Here is a 25271-nt window from a genome sequence, read left to right as displayed (position 1 = left end):
CAAGATGAGTAAAGAGAATACAACACTGGTAGCAACGCTATTTAAAAAAAAGTTGGCAAAGAAAATAACATATGAAGAGAGGCATATGCCATATTTGGAGTAGATGTGCCCGTAATATATAGTGTCGCTGTTGTTTTTACTGGAAGATATATACACTTCCATTATTTTTTGGCTAATTGCAACACCTTTTTTTTAACCTATGAGCTACAACATGTATGATATCTTAAAATGAATTTGGAAAATTTTCATGTGAGCCTAAATTTATTATGATTTAAAGCAAAAAATAATATATATTCAAATGGTACAAACCAAAAGTCAAGGTGAAATATAATAATTTTTGAGCGAAAATTACACCATATTGTTTTCTAGATTTGTGAGCATATAATATTAATTACTAATTTAAACTCGATTCAACCCTGGGGCACTTTTGCTAATAACTAGTTTAAAACACATATAATTTTGATAACTTTTAGAGGTTTATTTCACCAAAGATACTACCTCCGATCTGTTTTAACCGACGCGGATATGTGTAGCGATCTTTGCATATCCGCGTCGATTAAAACCGATCCGAGGGAGTACCATATAAATATGAGGATTCGGGTTCTGTGTTCTGACATTTTGTGTGGTGATACATTTAAATCAGTGTATAACTTATAATGCTACATTGTTGCCATTCGATGTATAGATATTAAACTTTTTTTTCTTGAGAAAACAGGAAAGTTTTTTGCTTCAGGATGCATCAATAGACGGAAGAAGTCTACATAACCCCCCCTAACTATCAGGTTTGGGACACTAACCCCCTTAAGTTTGGATTGGGGCATTTAACCCCCCAAGTATTGGATACCGGGTAATTGACCCCCTCCACCCATCTAGAGCGGTATTGAACAGTGGATTGGCTGACGTGGATAGTGGTTTAGCACAGCTAGGAGGGAAAGATGGTTCAGCTGGGTCCAAATCCCCTCTTCTAATTTCTCTCCCTTGCAACCGACCGCCGCCGCCGCCCCCGCTCGCCCGCTCTGTCCAACTGCTTGCCGCCGGTTCCCGCTGCCAGCCGATGCCGCCGCCCCCGCCCGCCGTTGACACCCCCGCTCCTCGCCCCCTGTTCTGTACCTAATCCAATGCCTGAATATATGTTCTTGTTCTGCAGCTGCGCATGAACCAGAGCAAGCAAGCTACTGTATGTCAGTGAAGAATTACCAACATGGCCACATGTGTCTAGTTACCGACGGCGCGCTCGCGGATTGGAACCCCAGTGAGGCCACGCTCTGCTGCTGGACGGGCGTCTCCTGTGACGCCGGCGCCGTGATGGGCGGTCTCCCTCGCGGACGCCAACCTGCTCGGCGGAGAGGTCCTGGCCTTCCTCGCCAGCGTCGCCACTCTCCGGGAGGTCACGTCTCCTACAACTTGTTCGCGCCGGGGGCCATGCCAACCAAGCTCGGCGGCCTCGCCGCCATGCGCATGCTCTGGCTCGCCGGCTGCAACCTCGTCGGCCCCATCCCGCGTCTAACGGCCTGCTCGAAGTCGCTCACCGGGCCGATACCGCCAGGGATTGCTGGGCTCATGAGCGCCGTCAAGATCGATCTGTACAACAACTCTCCCTCTCTCTCTCTCTCTCTCTCTCTCTCTCTCTCTCTCTCTCTCTCTCTCTCTCTCTCCGGCCCGATCTCGAATGGCTTTGGAAAGCTGGTGGAGCTAAGGAGCATGGCTGTTGCCGGAGGCGGCCGGAATTGATGGAGAAGCAGGGCGACGGGAATGAGGACCGGGAGGACGGGGAACAGAAGTCAACCAGATTATTTAGACTAGTCCATGTGGCTGAAACCACTGTCCACGTGGTCTAAACCACTATGAAAAACAGCTCATCAACGCCTGGGGGGTTATTTGTCTGGTTTCAGATACATAGGGGGGTTAAATGACCCAGTTGAAACTTAGGGGGGTTAGCGACCTAAACATGATAGATATGGGGGTTATCTGGACTTCTTTCTCATTAATAGACAGAAAAAGTTACGGGCAAGCCTTAAGATAGGCCGAAACATATGTTTCAAATGCCACATAGGAACCTTGCTAGGTTTAGTTTCTAGCAGCCTATCAAGATACGGTCTCATATTTATGAAGACAGCATCTTTTTTTTTTATGCTTCCAGAGGTAACCACACGCAGTGGCGGAGCCAGCACGTAGTCAAAGCCTGGGCAAAGTATAGCTTAAAGTGTGTTGTTGAATGTTTGCGCATGCAAGTTTCCTTTTTAATACTTACACCTTTATAGCATTTCAATGGAATTTGCCAGCTGAGCTCAGGCAGCCGCCCGGGCTTGCTGGGCTGTGGCTCTGCCAACTGACCATGTGGCTAGGATGCGAGGGTAGACATGCCCTTTCTTCAAGCCGGTGGAGTGGACTCAACGGCAGATTGCCACTGGCCCACAGACATATATCTTCAACCGTTAGAGGTTTGACAGTCCATCGGATCCAGGATAGGACCTCCTGCCAGAGGGCCTACGGACAAGGGCAACTCGCTAGCAATTTAGAAGACCACCAGTTAATTGCAGAGCTCTGGTTTGACTGGAGAAAGAATTTCATGTCACTTACATGTGGGGTCCTGATTAGTACCAACTAATGAAAAATATGGCCCATGGAGTCTTGCATACATTTTTCTCAATCTTGAGGTTGAATGAAAATATTGTTTATAAACAAGGCTCTAGGCTAAGGTAGGATAAAACCTAGGAATATCATTCTTTATTCTTTTTTAACTAGGCACATGCCATGAATAGAAGGATTGATCTTTGGAAGAACTAGTGTGAGCTCATGACCTGTAAATTGGTTACATGAGGTTGTAAGAAGCTCAGATAGAATAAAAGCTGGTCATACCCTTTTGTTCTTTATCTGGGAACATTCCATGAAAAGACGGATTGCTCTTGAAAAGAGCTTGTGAGAGCACGGGACCTGGAAATATAATTGAGTAAGGTCTTTCTTGAAAACGGAATTTGTATGCCCATTTGAGCTCATGGCTCTTCTAATCCATACTTCGACCTTTTGTGTTTTATTTCCTGGTTATTTTTGGTAAAATAATTCTGTGAAAAGAAAGATTGATCTTGAAAAGAGCTAGTGAGAGCACGGGACCTGGAAATACAATTGAGTAAGGTCTTTCTTGAAAACGGAATTTGTCTGCCCATTTGAACTCATGGCTCTTCTAATCCATACTTCGACCTTTTGTGTTTTATTTCCTGGTTATTTTTGGTAAAATAATTCTGTTTTCTGATTGTTAGCATTACTAAAAGTGGAAAGATAAGCATGCCAAAAAAAAAGTGGAAAGATAGGTCATGTTACTTTACTGCTTTCTTACATCATGTTCTACTTTTACAGATATCCCCCATGATTGACCCAACAAAGTTTATTCTTAATCAAGTAGTCGGGAATTATGAATGGCACGAAGTCTTCCCTTTCTGTAAGTATGTTGTGACATAGCTAGATTGGGCTGACGTAAATTTTTGTCTTCTTGCATGAAGATTGGTTCAAAAGTTTCATGCACTTGAGCGATGACAGTATTTGAAAATCTCCGTGGAATGTAACATTTATTCCCCGTGGCTACAGATATATTTAAAAATCAATCGCAATGAGCTTCAGAAAGTTTTAAAATTATTTAATTATGAAAACGTAGAATAATAAGTAATTGTAGAAGTGAATCATAATAAGAGAAATAATATTGGTTACTCAGACACCAAATAACTATTTTCTTTATAAGGGGCGCTTTATTACTCAAAAGTAAAAATGGGGGAGAATTTCACTTCCCTGGCCTCTGTACCAACTAGGGATGCACATAGCCATTAAGCATGAGTGCCATGATTTTTATCTTGGTCCGCATTATGTAATGAAGTTGTTTGTGCTGATGTGGATACCAAACAAATCAGTTCAGGTTGTCATGTTGACGAATGGTTAGGGTATGGGTTAAAAGTACATTGAGTTCTCAACACTCACCTGATCACCCCGCGCCTTATTTATCTTCTGTTCTCTCCGTTTAATTCGTTAGATGATATTGCACTGACGTGGTGAACACATGTTATCCACTCAGCCCAAACCATTTGTGAACCCACCCAAGGTTGTAAAGCTTGGGTTTCGATTCGATAAATCAAGGTTGCAATCAGATTTTTTAGACTTCCAGGCTGAAAGTGGTCATTTTTGCAAAGTATATATTTTTTCCTTTATCTGTGGGGATATCTGGCATATTAATTTTTCTAGAGGGTATACACTCTACTTAAAGTACTTGTGTGAACTTTTTTTTGTAGTGCCACACAACCTCGGTGTTGTCATTACTATATGGGCACCAATTGTTTTGGTACGTAATTACATGTAATAACTACGGAAATTCTTATGCTACTTCTTTATCATATCAACTACTGCCTCATCTTGTAGGTGTACTTTATGGACGCACAAATATGGTATGCTATTTTCTCCACCGTCTTTGGGGGCGTTTCAGGTGCCCTCAGTCATGTTGGTGAGGTCAGTCATCCTTCCTTCTGTCTTTTACTATTTCTCTGTGGTTGGGGCCCCTTTTATGGGACTTATGCGCGCATGTCAACCTCTGGTTGGAACCGGAAGATTGCGTATTGCTATAAAAAAATATTCTTATTGGTAAAACAAATAGCTGTTGGATCTTACCTTTTGCTTTTGATGCAGATACGTACCCTAGGTATGTTGAGGGTCAGATTCAAATCAATGCCAGATGCTTTTAGGAAATGCCACGTGGCAACACACAAAGAGGTTGTGTAATGGCAAACTTTTAAGTATATTCTGATTTTTTGCAATCGTTGTTCGCCCATGTGTATGTTTCCAAAATATGTACAGATGTGTTATTGTTTACTCTAAATACTAGGAAGTTAACCCATGCCTCCAATTGCTAAAGACACATGGTTTTGCCTGACTTTTTGATGTCCTACGTTCCAGCAAGCACTTGATGTGAGGAGCTTCTTTTGTGTTTGGAATTCATTCATCAACTCCTTACGAGAGGAAGACTTCATTAGTGATAGGTTGGAACTGTGGTCTTTCTTATATATAATATGCCATTCACCTGCTAAATCTTACATACCTTGTTTCTCAGAGAGAAGGACATATTGATGGCTCCATCATCTTCAAATAATTTATCGGTTGTTCCATGGCCTCCTTTCCTCCTTGCTAGCAAGGTGTGTAATAGGCATATGTGTGCAGATATGGATAGTCAAGTGTTTGTGTTGCTTTAACACAGATGCCCATGCCCTTCTGCATATACCAGGTACCCACAGCTCTCCATATGGCCATGACTTCCAAAGAGGGGGATGTCCATGAGCTGATCGAGAAAATCAAATTAGACAAGGACAGATACAATGCAGTTATAGAATGCTACGAATCCTTGACAAATATAGTTGTTAGTCTTCTGCTAGACTATAACGATAAAAAGTAAGAACCATCCTCTTTATTTCCTTTCAAATTTGGCCTCGGTTAATCTGTGACGTTCTTCAAATAATTCCAGAATCGTCCATGATATTGGTAATATAGTGCAAAATAGTATGGAAAATAACACACTTTTGGAGGACTTTGAAATGGCAGAGATCGGCAAAGTCAGCAACACATTGGCAAAATTATTACAACTACTGGTAATACTTTGTTGATTGATCGATTATGTTTTCAGTTAAATAATAATTCTTTTAGTTTCTTTTGACATGTCATGTATAGATTGTTTGTAAGCACTATCTAATATTTGCAGAAGAGTGAACCTACTGATGGTTCTACGGAGAGAAAAATTGTTAATGCATTGCAAGATTTTATGGAAATCATTACACGAGATTTTATGAAAGATGGTCATGGGTAAGAATTATAGTCCTTTATGCTAGCATCATAAGAAATTTCGCCATAATAAAATTATAATGCACTACTTGTCCGGAAAATTGTGGCAGTATTTCGAAAGATGAGAATGAGAGAAAGCAGAGTTTCACGAATTTAAATATGAAAGTTATCAAGGAGGCCGTTTGGAGGGAGCAGGTCTGCAATCATCACTGTGGTTTAGTTAATTATACTGCTAATGTTTCATACTGAACTAACTGTTTTGGTCTCAGGTTGTCCGGCTGCATTTATTGTTAACTATGAAGGATTCTGCAATGGACGTCCCTACAAATTTGGATGCTCGCCGAAGGATCACCTTCTTTGCAAACTCACTTTTTATGAAAATGCCGAGAGCACCTCAAGTGCATGATATGATATCCTTTAGGTGTGTATTTTATCTTCTGTGTTATTGTTATTTCGGAAGTATGATGAGTTATGCACAGTTCAGTGAGCCATATGGTTGTTGTGCTTTCCTAATTAGTGAATTTTAGGGGCCATTAGCTACAACCCACCTTGTAATTTGTGGTTCAAAAACACACCAATGATGTCCCACAGCCTGCCAGTGGGGCATCTTTCAAAAAATAAAGTTGTAGGATAGAATGGAGTTGGAAATTCCGCAAGTACTATGAACCTACAGTTAACAGTTACAGCACTAACTGGCCATATTATGATACCTCTTTTTATCAGTACCCTGAGTATTAGATTGGATCATAATTGTTTGAAGTACCAAATCCTAACATATAACATATTGACAAGCTTACAAACTAAATAAATTTATGTAGTGAAACTTGCATTATTCCTATATGTCAAGTTGTCAACAACACTTGATGCAAACATTTGCTTGATTTGAATTTTTAATTATAAGTTTGAGATTGAATTATATCCTAATAACAAGATCCAAATACATAAGCAATGTTGATATTTTTTTTGTTAAGATTAATGGTATAAAGATCTGTCCACACACGTGGAAGTTATCACGTGACCGTTTCTTCAGCAATCTTGCAGGATATTTTCTGACAAAAAGGTCTTTTGCAAGATTGAGGTGGTACATAACTATATAGAAACATATTCATAGTAATCGCATCCACAAGTTGATGTTTCTGTTAGATTTTTTACATCTGGCACAAACTCGTTCATATAGCTGTCTTTTTTATTTCTTTTATGTATTTATTGTCTTCAGCATTCATTTTGAAACAAATTACATTCTAACAAGATTCATTGTTCAGTGTGTTGACTCCATATTATAATGAGGAAGTACTATATTCATCCCATGAACTAAACAGAAAGAATGAAGATGGTATCTCAATTTTGTTTTATCTACAAAAGATTTATCCAGGTGAGCTGCCAATCCTATTTTTATGCTTCTGAATCATGTTTCAGTTTTTTACACATAGTAAAATTTAAGTAATGTTTGTCATGTTTCTAGATGAATGGAAGAACTTTCTAGAGCGCATTGGAGTTGATTCAGATAATGAAGAGGAAGTAACGGGATGCATGGATGATATCCGTATATGGGCGTCTTACCGTGGTCAAACACTTGCCAGAACTGGTAACAGGCCTAATCTCTTATAAGATCCGAATATTTTTCTTTCTTCTTATATTATTGTTTGCATCTTTATATAGTGAGAGGAATGATGTACTATAGACAAGCTCTTGAACTTCAATGCTATGAGGATATGAAAAATAATCAAGGTTAGCCACATAAGATTTTGAACACGTGGTTCTGCACTTTTCATTTTATGTGAGCACACCTGGGAAAATGTAGCCTTGGTCATGCTGTGATTAATGTGTTATTTGGTTATGCCTTAGCAGATTTGGGTGGAGACAAATTTGCAAGGTCCAAGGCTGTTGCTGATATCAAATTCACTTATGTTGTTGCCTGTCAACTCTATGGCATGCACAAGGCATCCAAGGATTCCAGAGAAAGGGGTCTCTATGAGAACATCTTAAATCTGATGCTAACGTAATTCACTTGCCCTCCATTATCTTATCAAATATATATTCCGTAGCTTCCTTGAGTTTTATGTACAAATCATACAGGTATCCTGCTTTGCGGATTGCTTACATTGATGAGAAGGAAGAGCCATTACCAAATGGTAAACTAGAGAAACATTATTACTCCGTTCTTGTGAAAGGTGACGATGAGGTACTGTATTTACATTGCATGAACTAGAGAAACATTTTTCTATAGATGTTTTAATATCCATGGCTATAGCTTATTTTCACCTTTGACTTGCATATTGTATTTGCTAGTTACCTATTAGTAATATTCACAACATTTATTTTGAACATATGCAATAAACGCAATCTCACAGTTTATGTGTCAAGCATTTCAGAAAAGTAACAGCGTATTGATTATCCTGCAGTGTCCTGTTGATTCATGGTGTGCTTATCTAGAAATTTTGCATTCAAAGAATACTAGATATGAACTCTATTATAGCTTGATCTTGCCATCAGTTTGCTGGGGATGACTGACTACTGATGCATGACCATCGAATTTTTAACCTGTTTATAGGAAATTTACCGGATAAAGCTGCCCGGTAAACCAACAGAAGTCGGAGAGGGGAAGCCTAATAATCAAAATCATGCCATAATCTTCACTAGAGGAGAGGCACTTCAAGCAATTGACATGAACCAGGTAAGTTATCAGTATTTTAGTATTAAATCTGAGTTAGTAGTGCATCTTACATTTAATATTGTCTAGGATAACTATCTTGAAGAAGCATTTAAAATGAGAAATTTGTTGGAAGAGTTCCTTATTAAACATGGAAAGTCTAAACCAACAATATTGGGTGTTCGCGAGCATATTTTTACAGGAAGGTTGGTTTTTCTATTTTACTATCTCGTAACTTTCCTTAATTTTCTGTGTAACTTCCGTTGAAATATTTAATTTAACATTGTCACTTCTCATGTAGTGTTTCATCACTTGCCTGGTTTATGTCGAATCAAGAGACCAGCTTTGTTACTATTGGACAACGTGTTCTTGCAAACCCTCTCAAGTATGTTTCCTTCAAATTTTAATTTCGTTAATAACTGATCAAGATTTGTTGTGATATTTGTTAAAGTATATGTGAATTGCCCACTTTCTTACGAGCTGTTCGGACTTTTGGTTCTATTGGTTGGTGCATGAAACTTAACTTGGTATCAGAGCTGAGGTCTTGGGTTCAAGTCTTGGCTTTCGCAATTTAATAAAAAATGCTCTTGCCCTCTATTTTTCCATGTATAGGCCGTCATCCTAATTAATGAAGTATTTCCTAACTTCCATTGGGGCCAGCTGACCCCAATGCTCCTAAGGCCGCTCCGTCCCTGCACCCACTTTAGTCCTTACCGAGCCACACACGAGAGGGGTTATTGAAGTATATGTGGATTACCCAATCTTCAGCATCAGTTCGTACTTTTGGTTCTATTGGTGCATGAAACTTAATACCTGCAGGTTCAGTTTAACTTGCTAGCGGCGGTAATCAGATTCTGAATGGTTTTCACACCTGTCTAGAGATTTATTCTGATTTTCATGGAGTTAGACTGATTTCCTATTGGCTATTTATGCCAAAGATCGAAATTTCTCGCAAGTTCCAACTGATTGACAGTACCTTGGGGTAAATTTGGGGAACTGCTAGATCACCGACTGGTTTCGAACAAGTGAGGTTCAGTAGATAGCAGCATGCTTCTGATTTGGCCAGCTTTGCTAGGTACATTTTAATAAAGGAGCTAGGGTAGTGGGAGGTAAATTGTAGTTGATATGGGGAATCTTGTGAGTCTAAGTTGTAAATGAGTAATTCAATAAGTAAATGTAGTAATCACAAAAAATATAGGTAGGACCAAATGATCTACATTTACTTATTTTTTGTGATATGGGGAATGGTACCTTGTCTTGGAGATCATTGTACTATGGATATGGGAGTTTTTTTAATTACAAATTATGATGCAGGGTACGATTCCACTATGGTCACCCCGACGTTTTCGATAGAATCTTTCACATCACGAGGGGTGGCATAAGCAAGGCCTCAAAGGTTATTAACCTTAGTGAGGACATCTTTGCAGGTACTGTATCCATAGGACATGCATTTTGCAGTATCTATTCCGTTTTCCTAATAAGTTAATTATTGTTCTAACAAATTTAAGGGTTCAATTCAACCCTACGGCGAGGAAATGTTACCCATCATGAATACATACAGTTGGGTAAAGGACGCGATGTTGGAATGAACCAAATATCCAACTTTGAGGCCAAGGTGGCAAATGGAAATGGTGAACAAACACTATGTCGTGATGTTTATCGCCTAGGACACAGATTCGATTTCTACAGGATGTTGTCTATGTACTTCACCACGGTTGGCTTCTACTTCAATAGCATGGTATGAATCTTATGCTTGGAAATCTTAACTTTATATACACATCCAGGAGGTAGAAAATCAGATCGATTTACTTTGAGAGCAGACCGAATATAGACTCCTCTGTTTTGATTTCTCAGCAATCAAACTTGCAAGGCCTGCTGCTGAAGTTAGAAGCAACCGTTGTTACTTGCTTTATAAAGATAGAAATCAATATTTTTGAGTTCAGCTTAAGTTTGAAGACCATGTTGACAAGCATGCCCGCTTAATTATCTGTGCTTTTCATTTAATTGAAACAATGTGTGCAAAGCTCGCACCTAATATGGAGATAAACTGAAATCATGTTTCTGTTTTTTAAGCAATGACCAACATATAGAAAGCATGATGTGTTTCATCAAAGTACATAAGGCACATAAATCATCATGTATTTTCTGGCTTTAATATTCAGGTGGCCGTTCTTACAGTGTATGTATTTCTATATGGGAGGTTATATCTGGTTTTGAGTGGCTTAGAAAAGTCCATTCTCCAAGATTCACGGATTAAAAACATCAAGCCCTTTGAAAATGCACTTGCCACTCAATCTGTATTCCAACTTGGAACGTTGCTCATCCTCCCGATGATAATGGAGGTTGGCTTGGAGAAAGGGTTCGGTAAAGCCTTGGCTGAGTTTGTAATGATGCAACTTCAGTTAGCTCCTATGTTTTTCACTTTTCATCTTGGAACAAAGACTCACTACTATGGAAGGACTATACTTCATGGTGGTGCGAAATACAGAGGTACAGGCCGCGGGTTTGTTGTCCGGCATGCAAAGTTTGCTGAGAATTACAGAATGTATTCACGGAGCCACTTTGTGAAAGCATTGGAGCTGCTCATTCTCTTGGTCGTTTATCTAGCATATGGGAGTTCTTACAGGAGCTCAAGTTTGTATGTATACGTCACAATTTCGATGTGGTTCCTTGTTTTCTGCTGGTTGTTTGCACCTTTTGTCTTCAACCCATCATGCTTTGAGTGGCACAAGACTGTTGATGACTGGACGGATTGGTGGAAGTGGATGAACAATAGAGGTGGTATTGGCCTGGCACCTGAGCAAAGTTGGGAGGCTTGGTGGGTGAGTGAACATGAGCACCTGAAGAGTGGAACAATACGTAGCTTGCTGTTTGAGCTCATCCTGTCGCTCCGCCTCCTCATCTACCAATATGGTATTGTATACCACTTGCACATAGTGCATGAGAACAAAAGCTTCATGGTACTCTTCCTGCTTAGTCAGTCCTTATCATATACAATGCCCATTTAAATATTTCAGACAGAGTAATGTTGTGCTCTTTCACACAGATATACGCACTATCATGGCTGGTTATTGCTATCGCGCTTGTTTCATTAAAGGTAACCAATTTACTTGGTATTGCATTGGATTCCATGTTATAGCACATTTATACTTGTGTGTTCCTCTTCTTCCAGGTTGTTTCATTAGGGAGAGAGAAGTTTGTAACGAAGTTTCAACTTGTATTCCGTATACTCAAGGGCATTGTCTTCATTATCCTTATCAGTCTGATGGTCCTCTTATTTGTTGGTTTTGATCTCGCTGTGTCAGACGTTGGTGCCAGTATCTTGGCCTTCATCCCAACTGGCTGGTTTATTCTTTTGGTGAGTAATTTATGTATTATTCTACCATTAGCTCTTTTCTCCTTTCCAATGAAATCAACCAGATGACAAACTTTTTAAAAGTTTCGAAAACTACAGTTTTAACCAGATGACAATGAAGTCTCGCAACCTTTTTTTAAAGAACATCACAAGTTTTAACCAGATGACAAGCAATGTTAACTACTATTGATATGTCTACATCCTCAAGCTAATGCTGCCATCTCCTTCTTTTGCTCCTTGTAGATTGCGCAACTTTGTGGACCACTGTTTCAGAGGTTAGTCATCGAGCCACTTCGCGTGCTGTGTTGCTCCTGCTGCCCTGGTGGTGCATGCAGAGGGCCTTGCTGCGCCAAGTTCAGGCAGAGGAGCGGGGCTGTGCTCCATAAGATAGGGCCATGGGACTCCATACGAGAGATGGCAAGAATGTACGAGTACACCATGGGGATCCTCATCTTCCTGCCCATTGCTGTCCTCTCGTGGTTCCCCTTCATGTCAGAGTTCCAGACACGTCTGCTCTTCAACCAAGCCTTCAGCCGAGGTCTGCAGATATCGAGGATCCTTGCTGGGCAGGATGGGAGGGGTGCAAAGCGGGAATGATATGTTGCTGGCCAGCTGTAGTTTCAGTCTAACCTGTATTTCAAAAGTTCATGACGTGCAGTTTGTAAAGTGAGATCGCAGTGGTTGTGACCACTTCCATTTATATTGGCATTGGATTTGGAATGGGCATTGTTGGGGTGGGATAAGAACTGCCTACATGTTTGAATTTTGGTTGCACCTTCTGTTGTAGCCGAGGATTATCATGTGCAACTTCGCATTTACCCTGAAGGTGGTGATCTCTCAATCTGTAATGTAGCGGTGATGTGGAGTTACCCACATAATGGTCAACCGGTGATTCAAACAATGTGACGCCAGATATTGTATACTGTAATTATAATGAAGCTTGCACATTTATTTCGGCTTGCCCACTCAGCAGCGCTCGCATCTTCCTCGCTCGAAAATACTCCTAGATAGAGAAAAGAAACTCCCATCCGGCCCTTCCTGTCCCTTCTAAAATTTTCTTACGAAAAGGCAGCCTGGATTGCTTTTCATTTTATTAAAAGACTAGCAAAAGTGCCCATGCGCTGCACCGGGTCCGGATAAGAAAGTACATAAACAAACCATCTGTGTTGATAATTCGCCTCTTTATCGCCATTGTCGACGATGGTCTTATTTTCTCCTATTTATAATAATAGTAGATTGCAAAGTATCTCACTATACCAACTTGTAGGATGATGTTGGGCATCATTCTTAAATTTTGTTAAGACATAAATTCAAATGAATTGTTTACAAATAATATTCTGCTAACGGTATCAAAATTTTGTAGTATCTATCCCCGCGGCCATTGATCCGGTTGCCCCCATGCTGCGCGCCAAGGCGGGCGACCCTCGGGACTGCTACCACATGCAGCATCTCTGGCCGTGCCACGGCGTACTGAGCAACTCTAATCGCAGCGTCATCCTCTTTTCCTCTTACCCTTCTTGCTGGCGATTTTCGGTTATGTTATGGCGTGTGATCGAATATCTCTCACATGACGTACACGGACGTTGGGATGGGCTTAGATCGATCGACCGTACAATATATATAGTGTTTGTGCCTTGCAATGGGAGAGAAAGAATAAACATTTCGATAGAAATATATGGGAATTAAATTTTTCTCCAAAGTCGATCGACCCGTGTAACCCACTGTAGTTAACATTTTTGTTGTAATGTTTAATTTTTTATTTCATATGCTTTTTTTATTTACTTAATCGACTATTTTAGACATTTGTATTATTTTAAGTGTAATATAATATTATATTTTTATACTCTTGTCTCTTCCTCTTACTCCCTCCTTTTTTATTTACTTCGCGTTCTGGGTTTATCCGAAGTTAAATTTTATTATGTTTGATCAAAAATATAGTTTAAATATCAACAACCACACTATATAATATAGAAATATATTTTATGATGATTCTAATACTATATATTTTCCAATGTAGACATTGATAGTTTTTGCTAAATATTTAATCAAACTTTAAAAAATTAGACTTTAACTAAACCTGGAACACAAATTAAATTTGAGTATTCAGGTTTACCTTCCTCACTGAAGCAGATTGAGATAGAGAGCCCAGCCTAGACATGCAACAGTCTTCAATCAGCATCCGTAGACTGAATCTTGGAATTAGCCCATCTGTGCGCCAAGCGAAATCGCGCCATGACGCCGCGTGGAGGAAAGGCGAGCGCGAGCTGACGCTTGAAGATGCGGAGCTGCTCGAGGCCGTGTTGTACGTGCGCATGCCAAGGCAGAGCACCCGTTGACCCTTGGAGATGCCGAGGGCCAAGTCCACCGAGAGTGCGATGGACCCGACCGGAACGGCGCCATAGCAGGCCTCGTCTTTTTTTTCGATAAAGGGAATATATTAATATCGAGAGATACCAATTACACTCAGCCTCTGCAACAACGCACCACCCTAATGGCACTACGGATGCACACAGCCAAAAAAAGGAAAAGAAAACTAAGAAACAAAAGTCCCGCTACAGTATCACCGACCTAACAACAGCAATACAACCACCACCATGACAACAGCTGAATTGCAGACTCTCCAAAAAACGACGCCTCCAAGAAGGGAACAGTGCTCCAACACCGTCGTCGCCCGATCAAAGATCTTAGGTTTTCACCCTGAAGATAGTCCCCACTCTCAAAACAATGCCTCCACTAAGGTCACTGCCAGGCACAACCAGTTAAGGCCAGACCTTGAGTTTTCACCCTGAAAGGTAGGACTCCGCGCTTCACATGTATTGTCGCCCCCACTTTCATACCGCTGCTGTGAAGTCCGGACACCAAGCAAGCCCCTCAACAGCGCGGAGACTTGAACCTCCCTTAGCTAGTCCTCCCCTCCGGCCTTCATGAAATTCTCTTCTTCCTACTTTCATCATGGATCCATAGTCACTTGATGTCAACACAGGAAAAGAGCTTCGCGCCGCTCCCTCCAGAACCAAATGGTCGGAATAAACGCATGGGTGCACACGACCGAATACCTCCGATCCAGCAAACTCCAGGCAAAGCACTGTTACATTCGCCGGCGGAGCCTTCCGGAACTCAACCCTCTGGCCAGATCACGAGTCCAGGCCTCCGGTAGGTCCTCCTCTTCACGCAAGAGAGGCCCTAGGGCCGCCGCCTTTATTCAGGCCGGACCCCCACGTCGGCGACCATCCCGGGCTGGCCAACCCAACCCTCCATCGGCGACACCATCGCCGGCTTCCATGCACATCCGTCTCACCGTCAGATGGCGATGATAGATCAAAAATCCACCACCACCAACCGCAGGCCGACCCTCTCCGGCGAAGAAGAGGCCACCTCCTCCGTCAAACCCAAGGCTGCTGCCCCGGGCGCCCTCGTGTCGCGGAAGATGCCCGAGATCGCCTCCACGCACCAACGAGAGGCGGGGGTGGATGGCATGGCGCAGACCGAGGGTCTGGCCGCCGCCCACCACCAACCCCTGCCGGAGTACTGCGGGAAGCCGACGAGAAGAGGGAGACCGCAACGCCGCCCATCCCACCCGCGCTGACCGGTCCGCCAGGGGACAGCCGACGGGAGGAGGGCCGCCGCCGCCGTCGCCCGTCCCACGCGCGTCTTCTCCGCCAAGCATCGAGGAGGTGGGGATCCGGCCGTCGATCTCCACGCGGCGACGAGGAAGGGCCTCCGCCGCCGCCACGCCCTGAGGGACTTTGCCCCCGGCGGCGCTACCGGCGGCGGCGGCGAAGGGCAGGGTGCGGGAGGGTTAGGGTTGGGGGCGGCTGGGTTGGGGAGTATTCCTCAGGTAATTTCTCTGCAGTAGTCCTCGTCTGAAGGCAGGAGTCCACATCCTTGAGTGAGCCGGCGAGGCTGTGGCTGAAGAGAAGCGGCTTAGAGAAGATGAACACCTCTCCTCGTTGCACGCACCGGATATGCTCGTGCCTCGTGGAAGGCAGGAACGGCATCCAGGGGAACAACACCCCGCGTCGGGGGACAACAGCGAGCGGATGAACTGATCAGTACCTCAACGCCGATGTGTTCCGATTTGTGGTCGAAAAGCTTGGCGAACGCGGAGAGCACCGCTGCACCAGCGACTTAAGATCCGGCATGGCCGTGTTCTTCGACGTCGCCGCTCTAGCAAATTCCTCAGGAAACAATGGATTCGCTTCATCGCTTGTCACACCCACACCAACGCCGTGGTAAGATGCCTCGATTTGGGGCTAATTTTTTTTCCTGGTTTCCAGCTCCGTCCCGTCCTCGACCATGCGTGGTTCATCTGCTTTAATCCGTCCATCCGTCCACCACGAGTGCCCCACCTCCTCCGCCCAGCGCGTCGCCGCCATAGCCTCGTCCGGGATCCCCAGATCTGGGCGCAGGCTTCTCTTATCGGGAGGACGGGCTCGTTCAGAGACAAGGGAAAAGAAAGAGTGAACTGTTATCGTGGCAATTTGATGTATTATTCGGTTTGGTGGGAGAGCAAAACGGTCTAACAAACTAAGGGTGTGTTTGGTAGGTCGGCTCCTCTCAACAAGCGTTTCTCACATCATCCCTACTGACCTCAACTTGAGTTGAGAATTTTGGCAGACCGTATGAGTTGAGAAATTCTGAGTGGAGAAGTTGTTTGATTCTCATGTATGACCTGAGCAGTGCTATACTAAAATAAAAAACAATCAGGTCCCTAAATACAAAACGAAAAAGCAATCGGGTCCCTGAACATAAAACTTTAAAAGCAATCGGGTCATGTAATGTTGGGCTCAGGCTTGAGGAGCCGCCGCTGGCTAGAGAGCCGCCGCCGCTGAGGAGCAGCCGCCGGAAGGTTGAGCCTCTCCTCCTCCATGCGTGGTGAGGGCAAGCTGGGTCGTCGAGGCCGTCATCGCGCGAGCACAGCTGCGGTGCGAGATGCAGCCATGGTCGTGGACGCCGTCGTTGCGCTCGGTGCACAGGGAGACGGCGCTCGCGTGGGAGAGGAGGCGCTCGGTGGTAGGAGGCGGCGCAGGCGCTCGGTGCGCAGGGAGGCGGCGCTGGCGCCCGGTGCGAGGAGGCGGCGCTCGGTGGGAGGAGGTGTCGCTCGCGTGGGAGAGAGGAGGACGAGGGGTGCGAGGGGGGAATGAACGGGTCGGGTGGGGGTCTGGGGGTGCGGTGGGGCCCGAAACAGTGTTTCGCGGGATGAGGAGAGCACGGGCGAGGAGGGAAGCTCGATTTGAGCTTCGCTCCTCAGCCTGGCTCTGAGGCGTTTTTCGTATGAGGTCGCCAGTGCTGGGAAGACCCGACCCGACCTAACAAACATGTTCTCTCTCAAATATCTCGGTTGAGATGGGAAAATTTGTGCACCCCCGGGCTACCAAACACACCCTAAGTTCTCATTGTTGAATCTGCGATGTGTCTTAGAAATCGGTCAGCTTTAGCGCGTCCATAGGGCGCTCCGATGTCGGGCATTTCATCCACTACCTCATCTATTTAACGCTTAATTCATGCTACTTTTACACGTGCGCTAACATCAGCAGAGCCATATGCATCGTCATTGCTAGGGTTGAAAATGAAAGGGAAACTTTCCGTCCGTTTTCGAAGAAAAAGGAAATGGAGAGCAAAAAAGGAAAAAGGAAATGACATTTTGCGGAAAACGAAAGGAAACGAAAGAATCATAAAAGGAAGCGGAAATGAAAACGAGGGAGCTGTTGAGACGTGCGCTTGTCTTAGTGTCAACGCAAAAATATTTATGTGAACGTGCGCTTGTCTAAGTGTTAAACTATGTCTGTTACTCCCTCCGACATAACTTTGTCAAATTTTAGATGTATCTACATACTGAATTGGGTTTAGATACATCCAAATTTGAACAAAGTTGAGACACCCTTTTAGTGATGGAGGTAGTACTTTATGTTGAATTGCCGCTTATTGAAGTTGAGTGATATTTCTTGTCTTATTGTCTACTTCGTTATACGTACCTTTTTGGTATACAGACCAAGGTAATATGCCACCATTTTATTGTGACAAATATTCATTTTCGTAACGTATCCGTCCCGTATCCGCTCCATATTCATCTCCGGTGATTTTCGTTTCCATATTCGTTTCCGGGGTTTCCGATTTCGTTTTCGATTCCGTCAAGATAGGCGGAAACAAAAATGATAAGATATATTTCCGTCCGGTTCCGTTCCGTTTTCAACCCTAGTCATTGCCACCTCACCCCACTCCACGAAGGTCTTTACTTCTCTTGGGGTCGGTAGCAGGTGAAGCAAAGAAATGTGAATCATTTGAGGGGAGTCGAGATTCGAAAAACATTTTTTTTTTGAAGGAATCACAGTATATATTAAGCAGACAGGCCGCCTCATTAAAAACCTCCCAGCCCCCTTCGGTACCCTGGGAGGAAAAGAGTGCGTCTGGAACCTGTCGCTTCCACAAAGTTAGGTTACATCGTTTGCAACAAACTCCGCCACACAGGGCGGTGCTGCATTACATAGCGAGTCACTCGCACCAGACTTCCCTAAAGAAGCAAGACTATGAGCTGCAGCATTGCCTAAACGACCTACTTTCACTACTGTGATACCACCGTAGACGCGCAGAATGTCCTGAGCCTGCATGTATAGGTTCCAACATTCAGATCTATCTCTGTCTTTTGCATTCAAAACCTGGACGGCTCGAAGGCAATCAGTCTCCAAAATACCTTGACCTGCAAAATATTGGATTAGATGACCCAGGCCCTCAAGACAAGCTAGGACCTCAGCCTCCTCCGCACTAGCACATGAAGCAATATGTTTCCATTCAGTTCGTAGAACTCGGCCATGGGAGTCTCTTGCAATGATACCAATCCCAGTCCGCCTTGAAGTTGGGACCCAGCCCGCATCAACATTCACCTTGATCTGCCCTTCTTCTGGCGGTGACCACTCGGAAGCAGTGACCCGCCCCTCAGAACATGGTTTGGGCAGCTCCGCACTTGCCTTCCCCTTCAGGTCAGAAGAGCTCACTGGAGTATGAGCGTACATTCTGAAGGAATCAATATAGCTGCGGAGATACGGGACAGAGGCGGCCACTGATGCTTTGCCGTCTCCATGCACTAGATTATTACGATGATGCCAGACTCTTCAGAGGAGAAAAATCACATAATCCCTGTTCCTTGCCGGGGTCTGATCAAGGAGGCGAAGTATCCACTCCCTACCAGATTGGAGAAAAACCTCCTCACTCGGCATGGGCCAAAACTGGCGCATTTCCTCACGGAGAACGCGCGCAATAGTGCATGTGACCAGGGCGTGGTGGGAGTCCTCGATGCCCCGCCCACATATGATACAAACCGGATCAACCTTGGACATACGTCGATGCAAAGCTTCACGTACAGCGAGGGTATTTGTCGCTGCCTTCCAAGCAAAGATACGCATTTTAGGGGGCACGCCAGCCTTCCAGACTAAATCCCAAATCTTCCTGTCTCCTCCTGGTTCTGAACTGGACTGTCCTGGACTCATCGAGTCGAGAGCCGGCTGCAGCCCCAGCTGGTAAGCAGATCTAACAGTGAACTGGCCGCTCTTTTCTAGCATCTAGGCGACAAAATCCTCCGACGCCCTAGTGGGTATTCTAATTGAAAGAATTGTTGCCACATCCAAGGGATGGCACGTCTGCCTGACAATTTCTTCATCCCAAGTCCTAGTGATAGGATCTATTAAGTCCGAGACCCATCTGCGCCTCATACCCCGAACGGCTGTCACCTTAGGTGCGTCCAGTCTCGGTAACCAATTATCTCTAAAGAGACGAACACTAGTCCCAGAGCCAATTCTCCATATGATCCCCTTTTTCAGTAATTCCAGGCCGTACACAATCCCCTGCCAAGATGGTGAGGTATTCTGTATAAATGCTGTATCCAGAAGATTAGCTGATGGGTAATAGCGTGCCTTCAGTAGTTGAGCACATAAGCTGTCAGGAAACTGAAGCAGTCGCCACGCCTGCCTTGCCAAAAGTGCTTGATTAAAAAATTTCAAATCACGGAAACCTACGCCACCCTAGTATTTCGGTCTTGCCAGGCGATCCCATGACATCCAGTGTAGTTTCTTCTTATTCTCTTCACCCCCCACCAGAAATCACGCACCATTTTAGTCAAATCCTCTAGCAGACCCGCTGGAAATTTAAAGACACTCATAGCATATGTAGGGAGCGATTGCAGGATCGACTTGATTAAGGTTTCTTTTGCAGCCGAGGACATATACTTCTCAGCCCAATCAGTAGCTCTTTTTCTGAACCTCTCCTTTGTTGGCTTAAACTTCCCACTCCTCATGCACCCCTCTGGAATGGGCAGGCCCAAATATTTTTCCTCAAAACTGACTGTTTCATATTGGAGAATATTCTTTATATCTTGTTGCACGTCATCTGGGCAGCCATCGCCATACATGATAGAGCATTTCCCAAGACTAACAAGCTGGCCTGTACTCTTCTCATAGCTATTCAAGATGCTTTTAACCACTGAGGCCTGCTCCACCGACCCTTGAAAAAACATCAAGCAGTCGTCTGCAAACAAGAGATGAGATATGCCCGGAGCTCTTCTACAGATGTGCAATTCTCTTAGTGTTCCTTCCTGAACCTTTCTTTTAATTAAACAAGACAGACCATCAGCCACAAAGAGAAATAAATAAGGCGACAACGGATCACCTTGGCGTAGCCCACGAGTAGGAGTGAAGGGGTCCAACAGATGACCATTGAAGCGAACCGAATAACGAACAATGGTGACACACACCATGATCCACCGGTATCCATTGACTATGAAAGCCCAGTTTCGCAAGAACTCCCTCCAAGAATCTCCAATCCACGCGGTCATATGCCTTAGCCATATCCAGCTTGTACGCACAATACCTCGATCTCGCCGTGGAGCCGGTTTGAATTGAGTGAATACATTCGAAAGCCATCAACGCATTATCAGTTATCATTCTGCCAGGGATGAACGCACTCTGCGTCGGTGAGATAATGTCCTGCAGAAGCGGCCGTAATCTGTTCACCAAGCACTTAGACACCACTTTATAAATAACATTACATAAACTAATAGGCCGAAAGTCCTTTAGAGATGCAGGATCATTTGTCTTCGGAATAAGGACGATGGCCGTGTCATTAACCTCGTCCGGCATGACCCCATCCAAGAAGAACCACTGAACCGCTGCCACCACATCCTGCCTGAGAATGTCCCAATTGCGTTGCAAAAAACGCGCTGGGAAACCGTCCGGTCCTGGGGCTTTCAGAGGCCCGATCTGAAAAAGGGCGTCGCTTATCTCCTTTTCAGTAAACGGTGCGCATAGTTGCTCATTTGCTGCTTGGTCAATACACTCCTCAATATGGTCTACAATAATATGAGGCTGAATGTCATCATCACGTGTAAACAGCACTCGGAAATAGTCTCTGGCAAGGTTCTCCATCTCAGCTGGGTCAGACGTCCAGGAGCCATCCTCTCTCTTCAACCTTCTGATGGTATTTTTCTTATGCCCACCAGAAGCTTTGCGGTGGAAAAACTTAGTGTTGCGGTCCCCTTCTCGCAGCCAAGCAATCCGAGATCTCTGCATCCATTGTATTTCCTCTCTGTAGAGCATTTCATCCATCTCGCGAAGGAGCCTTTGCCGCTCCTCTATGCTAGCTGGGTCGGAATTCTGACTTGTCTCCTCCACTATTTTCCGAAGGCGATCAAGTTCCTTTGGGACTGATTTAAAAAATTTGCGAAAAAAAAACAATTTGTCACTTATATTTATTTATTTAAGAAACACGTCTTCCGAATGTGATATATTCAAATATTCAAAGCACCACGGGCGAACATTTGGAATTTAAATCTCCTCACGGATAACCCCATCAAACCGTAATGCGCCATATTAACTAACTGAATCTATCCTACTATAGTTTCCGACTTCCAGATCCCCATCTAAGCGAGCCGTTGCCTAGAGTATGTGAGAGCGAGCAGTGCTGCCGGGCGTCGCCACACACGATGAAAAGCACCCTGGACGAGCTCATATGATCCATGTAGCACCTGGCCCGGTCTCCATGTCCAGCCACATACAATGTGCAAATAAAATACCCCCTAAATAAAATGCAAGGGCAATTCGGATATAAATATACTCGAGGTCAACATAGTACTACCTCTGACCATAAATAGTTGTCAGATATTTGATTAAATTTGATGTATCTAGACATCTTTAGTATATAGATACAACTGAATTTGGACAAATCTTTAACATCTTTTCATAGACGAAGGGAGTAAAAGGATTGCGGAGTGAGTGTTTGCAGGATGGCGAGATTGGGCAGCTAAGACCGCATGCTTACTTAGAGCATCAGTGCTTTCCTGTTTTTGAGCTCCGCCTGACAATTGCAACCTTCTCGTTTTGGATAAAGCTAAAACATTCTGGAATGGGATCCACTCACATGCCAACATAAATAACAATGATCAAATTATGTTCTTACCTATAGACAAACGATCCTGGTTTAGTACTGTAGAAAATTACACGATACTGATTGGATCTCTCGCGCGCACTTAGAGAAGATTGGAAGCACTTAAATCAGGCCTGCCGATCTAGTTGCTCTCGCCAGTTGTTGTTTCCCGTTTCTTGAATCTGTGCGTTGTCTTGATCGGTCCTGACTCTATAATCTTGATTGTTTGAAGACACGGTGCCGTTGCCACGCATTGGGCGCGGTGAGTTGCCAGACTAATCGTCGCCGGCGCTCACCAAATGTTGTCGTAAGGCGGGCGTAAGGACCTGGTTGGCCTTCGGAGGTGTATTACTTGTACGCGTCCCAGAAGGCCAGACTACGTTTTCTCAAAAAAAAAAAAAAAAAAAAAGAAGGCCAGACCACGAACTCCGACTGGTCCGCGTACACATACGCGCGCCGGTGCGCGGTCACCAGGCACAGACCCTCCACGGAAGTTTCCATGTCGCGACGCATCTTTTAGGGCGGCGACGGCCGACGGGCTTGATCGCTATCTTTCGTTCCCCGACCTGACAACACGGCACATGCTCCCTTTCTTCCCTGCATTGATCAAACGAAGGAGCGGCCGATGGCTTCCCCACGGTGCGGCTCCTTCGACGAGCGGCTCCCCGCCGGGGTTGTCCGTCGCCCCGCCGGCTCATCAACAGAACCCTCAATGCCATTGCGCATTCCTTTGCTCAACAGGCTAAAACTCGACTCAGAGTCTTACCTACATGTCCTTGCAATAATCCTACTCATAGCACCTCTTCTTGCCATGTATTTGTAGCAATCAACAGATTGTCTGTACAATGTCTATGAGTAATGCTATTAGGGTGCTCAGCACCCTACCCTTGTTCAAAAAAAAAAAGGACCATATCACTACCATGCCACCAGCACCGGTTTGCTAGGATCAGATTACTGCAGGCACCGGCCTGAAATCGTTTCGCTGTCACATTGTCGTCCTCCGCTTGCTGGTACTTGGACCCCGGTGATCTCGACCCACACGTGGCCTCAGAGGACTGACTGCGGGAGGCACACCGTACAGACGCTGCATTTTATCCGCCGTGTCCACTATCGCCGCACCGGCGAGAGCTGTATCGTTGGAAACCTAACTAATCGATCCCGTCGAGACCCTAACAATCGATCCTTTTTCTGGCTTGGATGTGAATTAGGGACGGACGGACACATATACTGTATAAATAGAAAAAGCATGATGCCTGTGGGCTCGCGTTGGAGTTGTATTATGTTTCTTAGCGATACTGACGGATTACAACGACCGACGAACCAACAAATACGGACCAAACGACGAAAACGGTTTTGCTTTTATTATTAGGTACTAGGAGAAAACCCGTGCGTTGCTACGGTGCGATATTATATATAGGAGAAAGGAGGCAATACCTTTTTATACGGTGAGGGTGTGCCACCAAACCTGCCCAGCTCCATCACTTTCCACGGGGCGCTCCAAAGTCAGGCCTTCAGGGCATCGGTCCAGAATGCCTCCTTTGTACCTCTTGCTGCCGCACCACCTGGTAGACCTACTTTTTTATTTCCAGGTTAAAATTCATGACCTAAATATACAATCGAATCAAAAACACATACAATATTGGGTGTGGCATTACCATATGGGGACCAAAAGTTTCTAGCATTGTGTATCAGAATCGTTACAACAAGTCATCACGGTAACTGTCACGGCGCCATGTTCAGCAAGCCACCCGCACATCAGCTTATCGATATTAAGCTCCTCGAGGTTGAAAAACACCAGCAAGTCGTGGATGTCGATGCCCATCATGGAGTAGGCTGTATTAAACCAACGAAAAAGAACGTGGCGGCGTACTAATCGTGCTGTCATGACCTCCTTCGTCCGGCTCCGCAGCCAGGTGAGCTCCGGCCTAAGCCCGCGCATGCACTATCCCTGTGACGCCTGGTCGGGCGCCTGATGGTAGGAGATCAACCTTGGTTCCATGACTGCCACAGAGCTAGACCCATCACCGGAATCCTCCGCCACCAGATGCATCCTTCGCGGGACATCCATCTACACACACAAGCCGGCAGCCGAAGGGCAATGCATGCCGCACGATCCTCGACATGATGGCTGCGCTCACCGCCATCGAGCTGCTACAAGGCTTTCATCGGTCGACGTACGGTAGCATCCAAGTCGTGGTTGTTGTCTGCGACATCTGATACTGTTCTAGGGACGCCGCCTTCGTGGTCAAGGAGGTGGACATGGCCATCGTCATCGACGTCATTTCGATGCAGCTTCTGCCATGGATCAGCAGATACGGCAACGCTGACCTTGCTCTACAGGGCGCCATGCCGGATCACCATTGATTCACCGCGATGGAGAATAAGGAGATGAGGCGCCGAAATTTGATTGCTATTTTTTCTTTTGTAGAACACCGTAGCCTGCCCCTATTTGTATTAGGTGATGACGACTTGACAAAGTCCTTATAGAATGCGATACGGAAGGAGTATTCGACCGGTACACGGTATACGTATACGATTGGCGAGGCAAACCTACCGGTTGGCTTACGGAAACGTACAAATTAAGGAAGCACTCTGATAGCTTCCAATCTTGAGAGGCAAGGAAACCTAACTAATCGATCCCGCCGAGACCCTAACAATCGATCCTTTTTCTGGCTTGGATGTGAATTAGGGACGGACGGACACATATACTGTATAAATAGAAAAAACATGATGCCTGTGGGCTCGCGTTGGAGTTGTATTATGTTTCTTAGCGATACCGATGGATTACAACGACCGACGAACCAACAAATACGGACCAAACGACGGAAACGGTTTTGCTTTTATTATTAGGTACTAGGACAAAACCCGTGCGTTGCTACGGTGCGATATTATATATAGGAGAAAGGAGGCAATACCTTTTTATACGGTGAGGGTGTGCCACCGAACCTGCCCAGCTCCATCACTTTCCACGGGGCGCTCCAAAGTCAGGCCTTCAGGGCATCGGTCCAGAATGCCTCCTTTGTCCCTCTTGCTGCTGCACCACCTGGT

At 44.7% G+C, this 25271-nt stretch overlaps 1 protein-coding gene and 1 long non-coding RNA gene across 9 annotated transcripts in view; one reads left to right on the top strand and one right to left on the bottom strand.

Annotated features, from left to right (window-relative positions):
• The window catches only part of LOC127319140 (callose synthase 7), a 27489-nt gene extending 14725 nt beyond the window's left edge, over window positions 1-12764 (top strand). For 5 of the 7 annotated variants that reach the window (XM_051349355.2, XM_051349353.2, XM_071828228.1 and 2 more), the window contains exons 18-42: window positions 3355-3436; window positions 4275-4324; window positions 4402-4488; window positions 4666-4749; window positions 4933-5015; window positions 5087-5168; window positions 5258-5421; window positions 5495-5618; window positions 5729-5829; window positions 5919-6003; window positions 6078-6229; window positions 7071-7180; window positions 7271-7393; window positions 7468-7536; window positions 7654-7807; window positions 7885-7990; window positions 8360-8482; window positions 8549-8664; window positions 8760-8843; window positions 9773-9885; window positions 9967-10196; window positions 10621-11418; window positions 11505-11555; window positions 11631-11816; window positions 12057-12764. In XM_051349355.2, the coding sequence (XP_051205315.1) occupies window positions 3355-3436; window positions 4275-4324; window positions 4402-4488; window positions 4666-4749; window positions 4933-5015; window positions 5087-5168; window positions 5258-5421; window positions 5495-5618; window positions 5729-5829; window positions 5919-6003; window positions 6078-6229; window positions 7071-7180; window positions 7271-7393; window positions 7468-7536; window positions 7654-7807; window positions 7885-7990; window positions 8360-8482; window positions 8549-8664; window positions 8760-8843; window positions 9773-9885; window positions 9967-10196; window positions 10621-11418; window positions 11505-11555; window positions 11631-11816; window positions 12057-12410 (3711 nt within the window). In that variant the 3' untranslated portion in view covers window positions 12411-12764. Of the gene's footprint in view, window positions 1-3354; window positions 3437-4274; window positions 4325-4401; window positions 4489-4665; window positions 4750-4932; window positions 5016-5086; window positions 5169-5257; window positions 5422-5494; window positions 5619-5728; window positions 5830-5918; window positions 6004-6077; window positions 6230-7070; window positions 7181-7270; window positions 7394-7467; window positions 7537-7653; window positions 7808-7884; window positions 7991-8359; window positions 8483-8548; window positions 8665-8759; window positions 8844-9772; window positions 9886-9966; window positions 10197-10620; window positions 11419-11504; window positions 11556-11630; window positions 11817-12056 lie in introns of those variants that run through there. The other 2 variants (XM_051349354.2, XM_051349358.2) reach the window with 2 other exon arrangements.
• On the bottom strand, window positions 5111-25271 carry LOC127319142 (uncharacterized). Of its 2 annotated transcripts, none has more exons than XR_007862419.2 (3): window positions 25139-25271; window positions 23658-23794; window positions 5111-5311 (listed from the first exon to the last, which is right to left on the bottom strand). It is a non-coding gene; the product is annotated as an uncharacterized lncRNA (long non-coding RNA). The 2 variants fall into 2 exon arrangements; XR_007862420.2 differs by lacking the exon at window positions 23658-23794 and adding an exon at window positions 13927-14225.

The sequence above is a fragment of the Lolium perenne genome, chromosome 3 (assembly GCF_019359855.2).
Source record: "Lolium perenne isolate Kyuss_39 chromosome 3, Kyuss_2.0, whole genome shotgun sequence".
Lineage (NCBI taxonomy): Eukaryota > Viridiplantae > Streptophyta > Magnoliopsida > Poales > Poaceae > Lolium > Lolium perenne.
The sequence above is the reverse complement of the archived record's forward strand: the minus strand, read 5'-3'. Positions and strand labels throughout refer to the sequence as shown.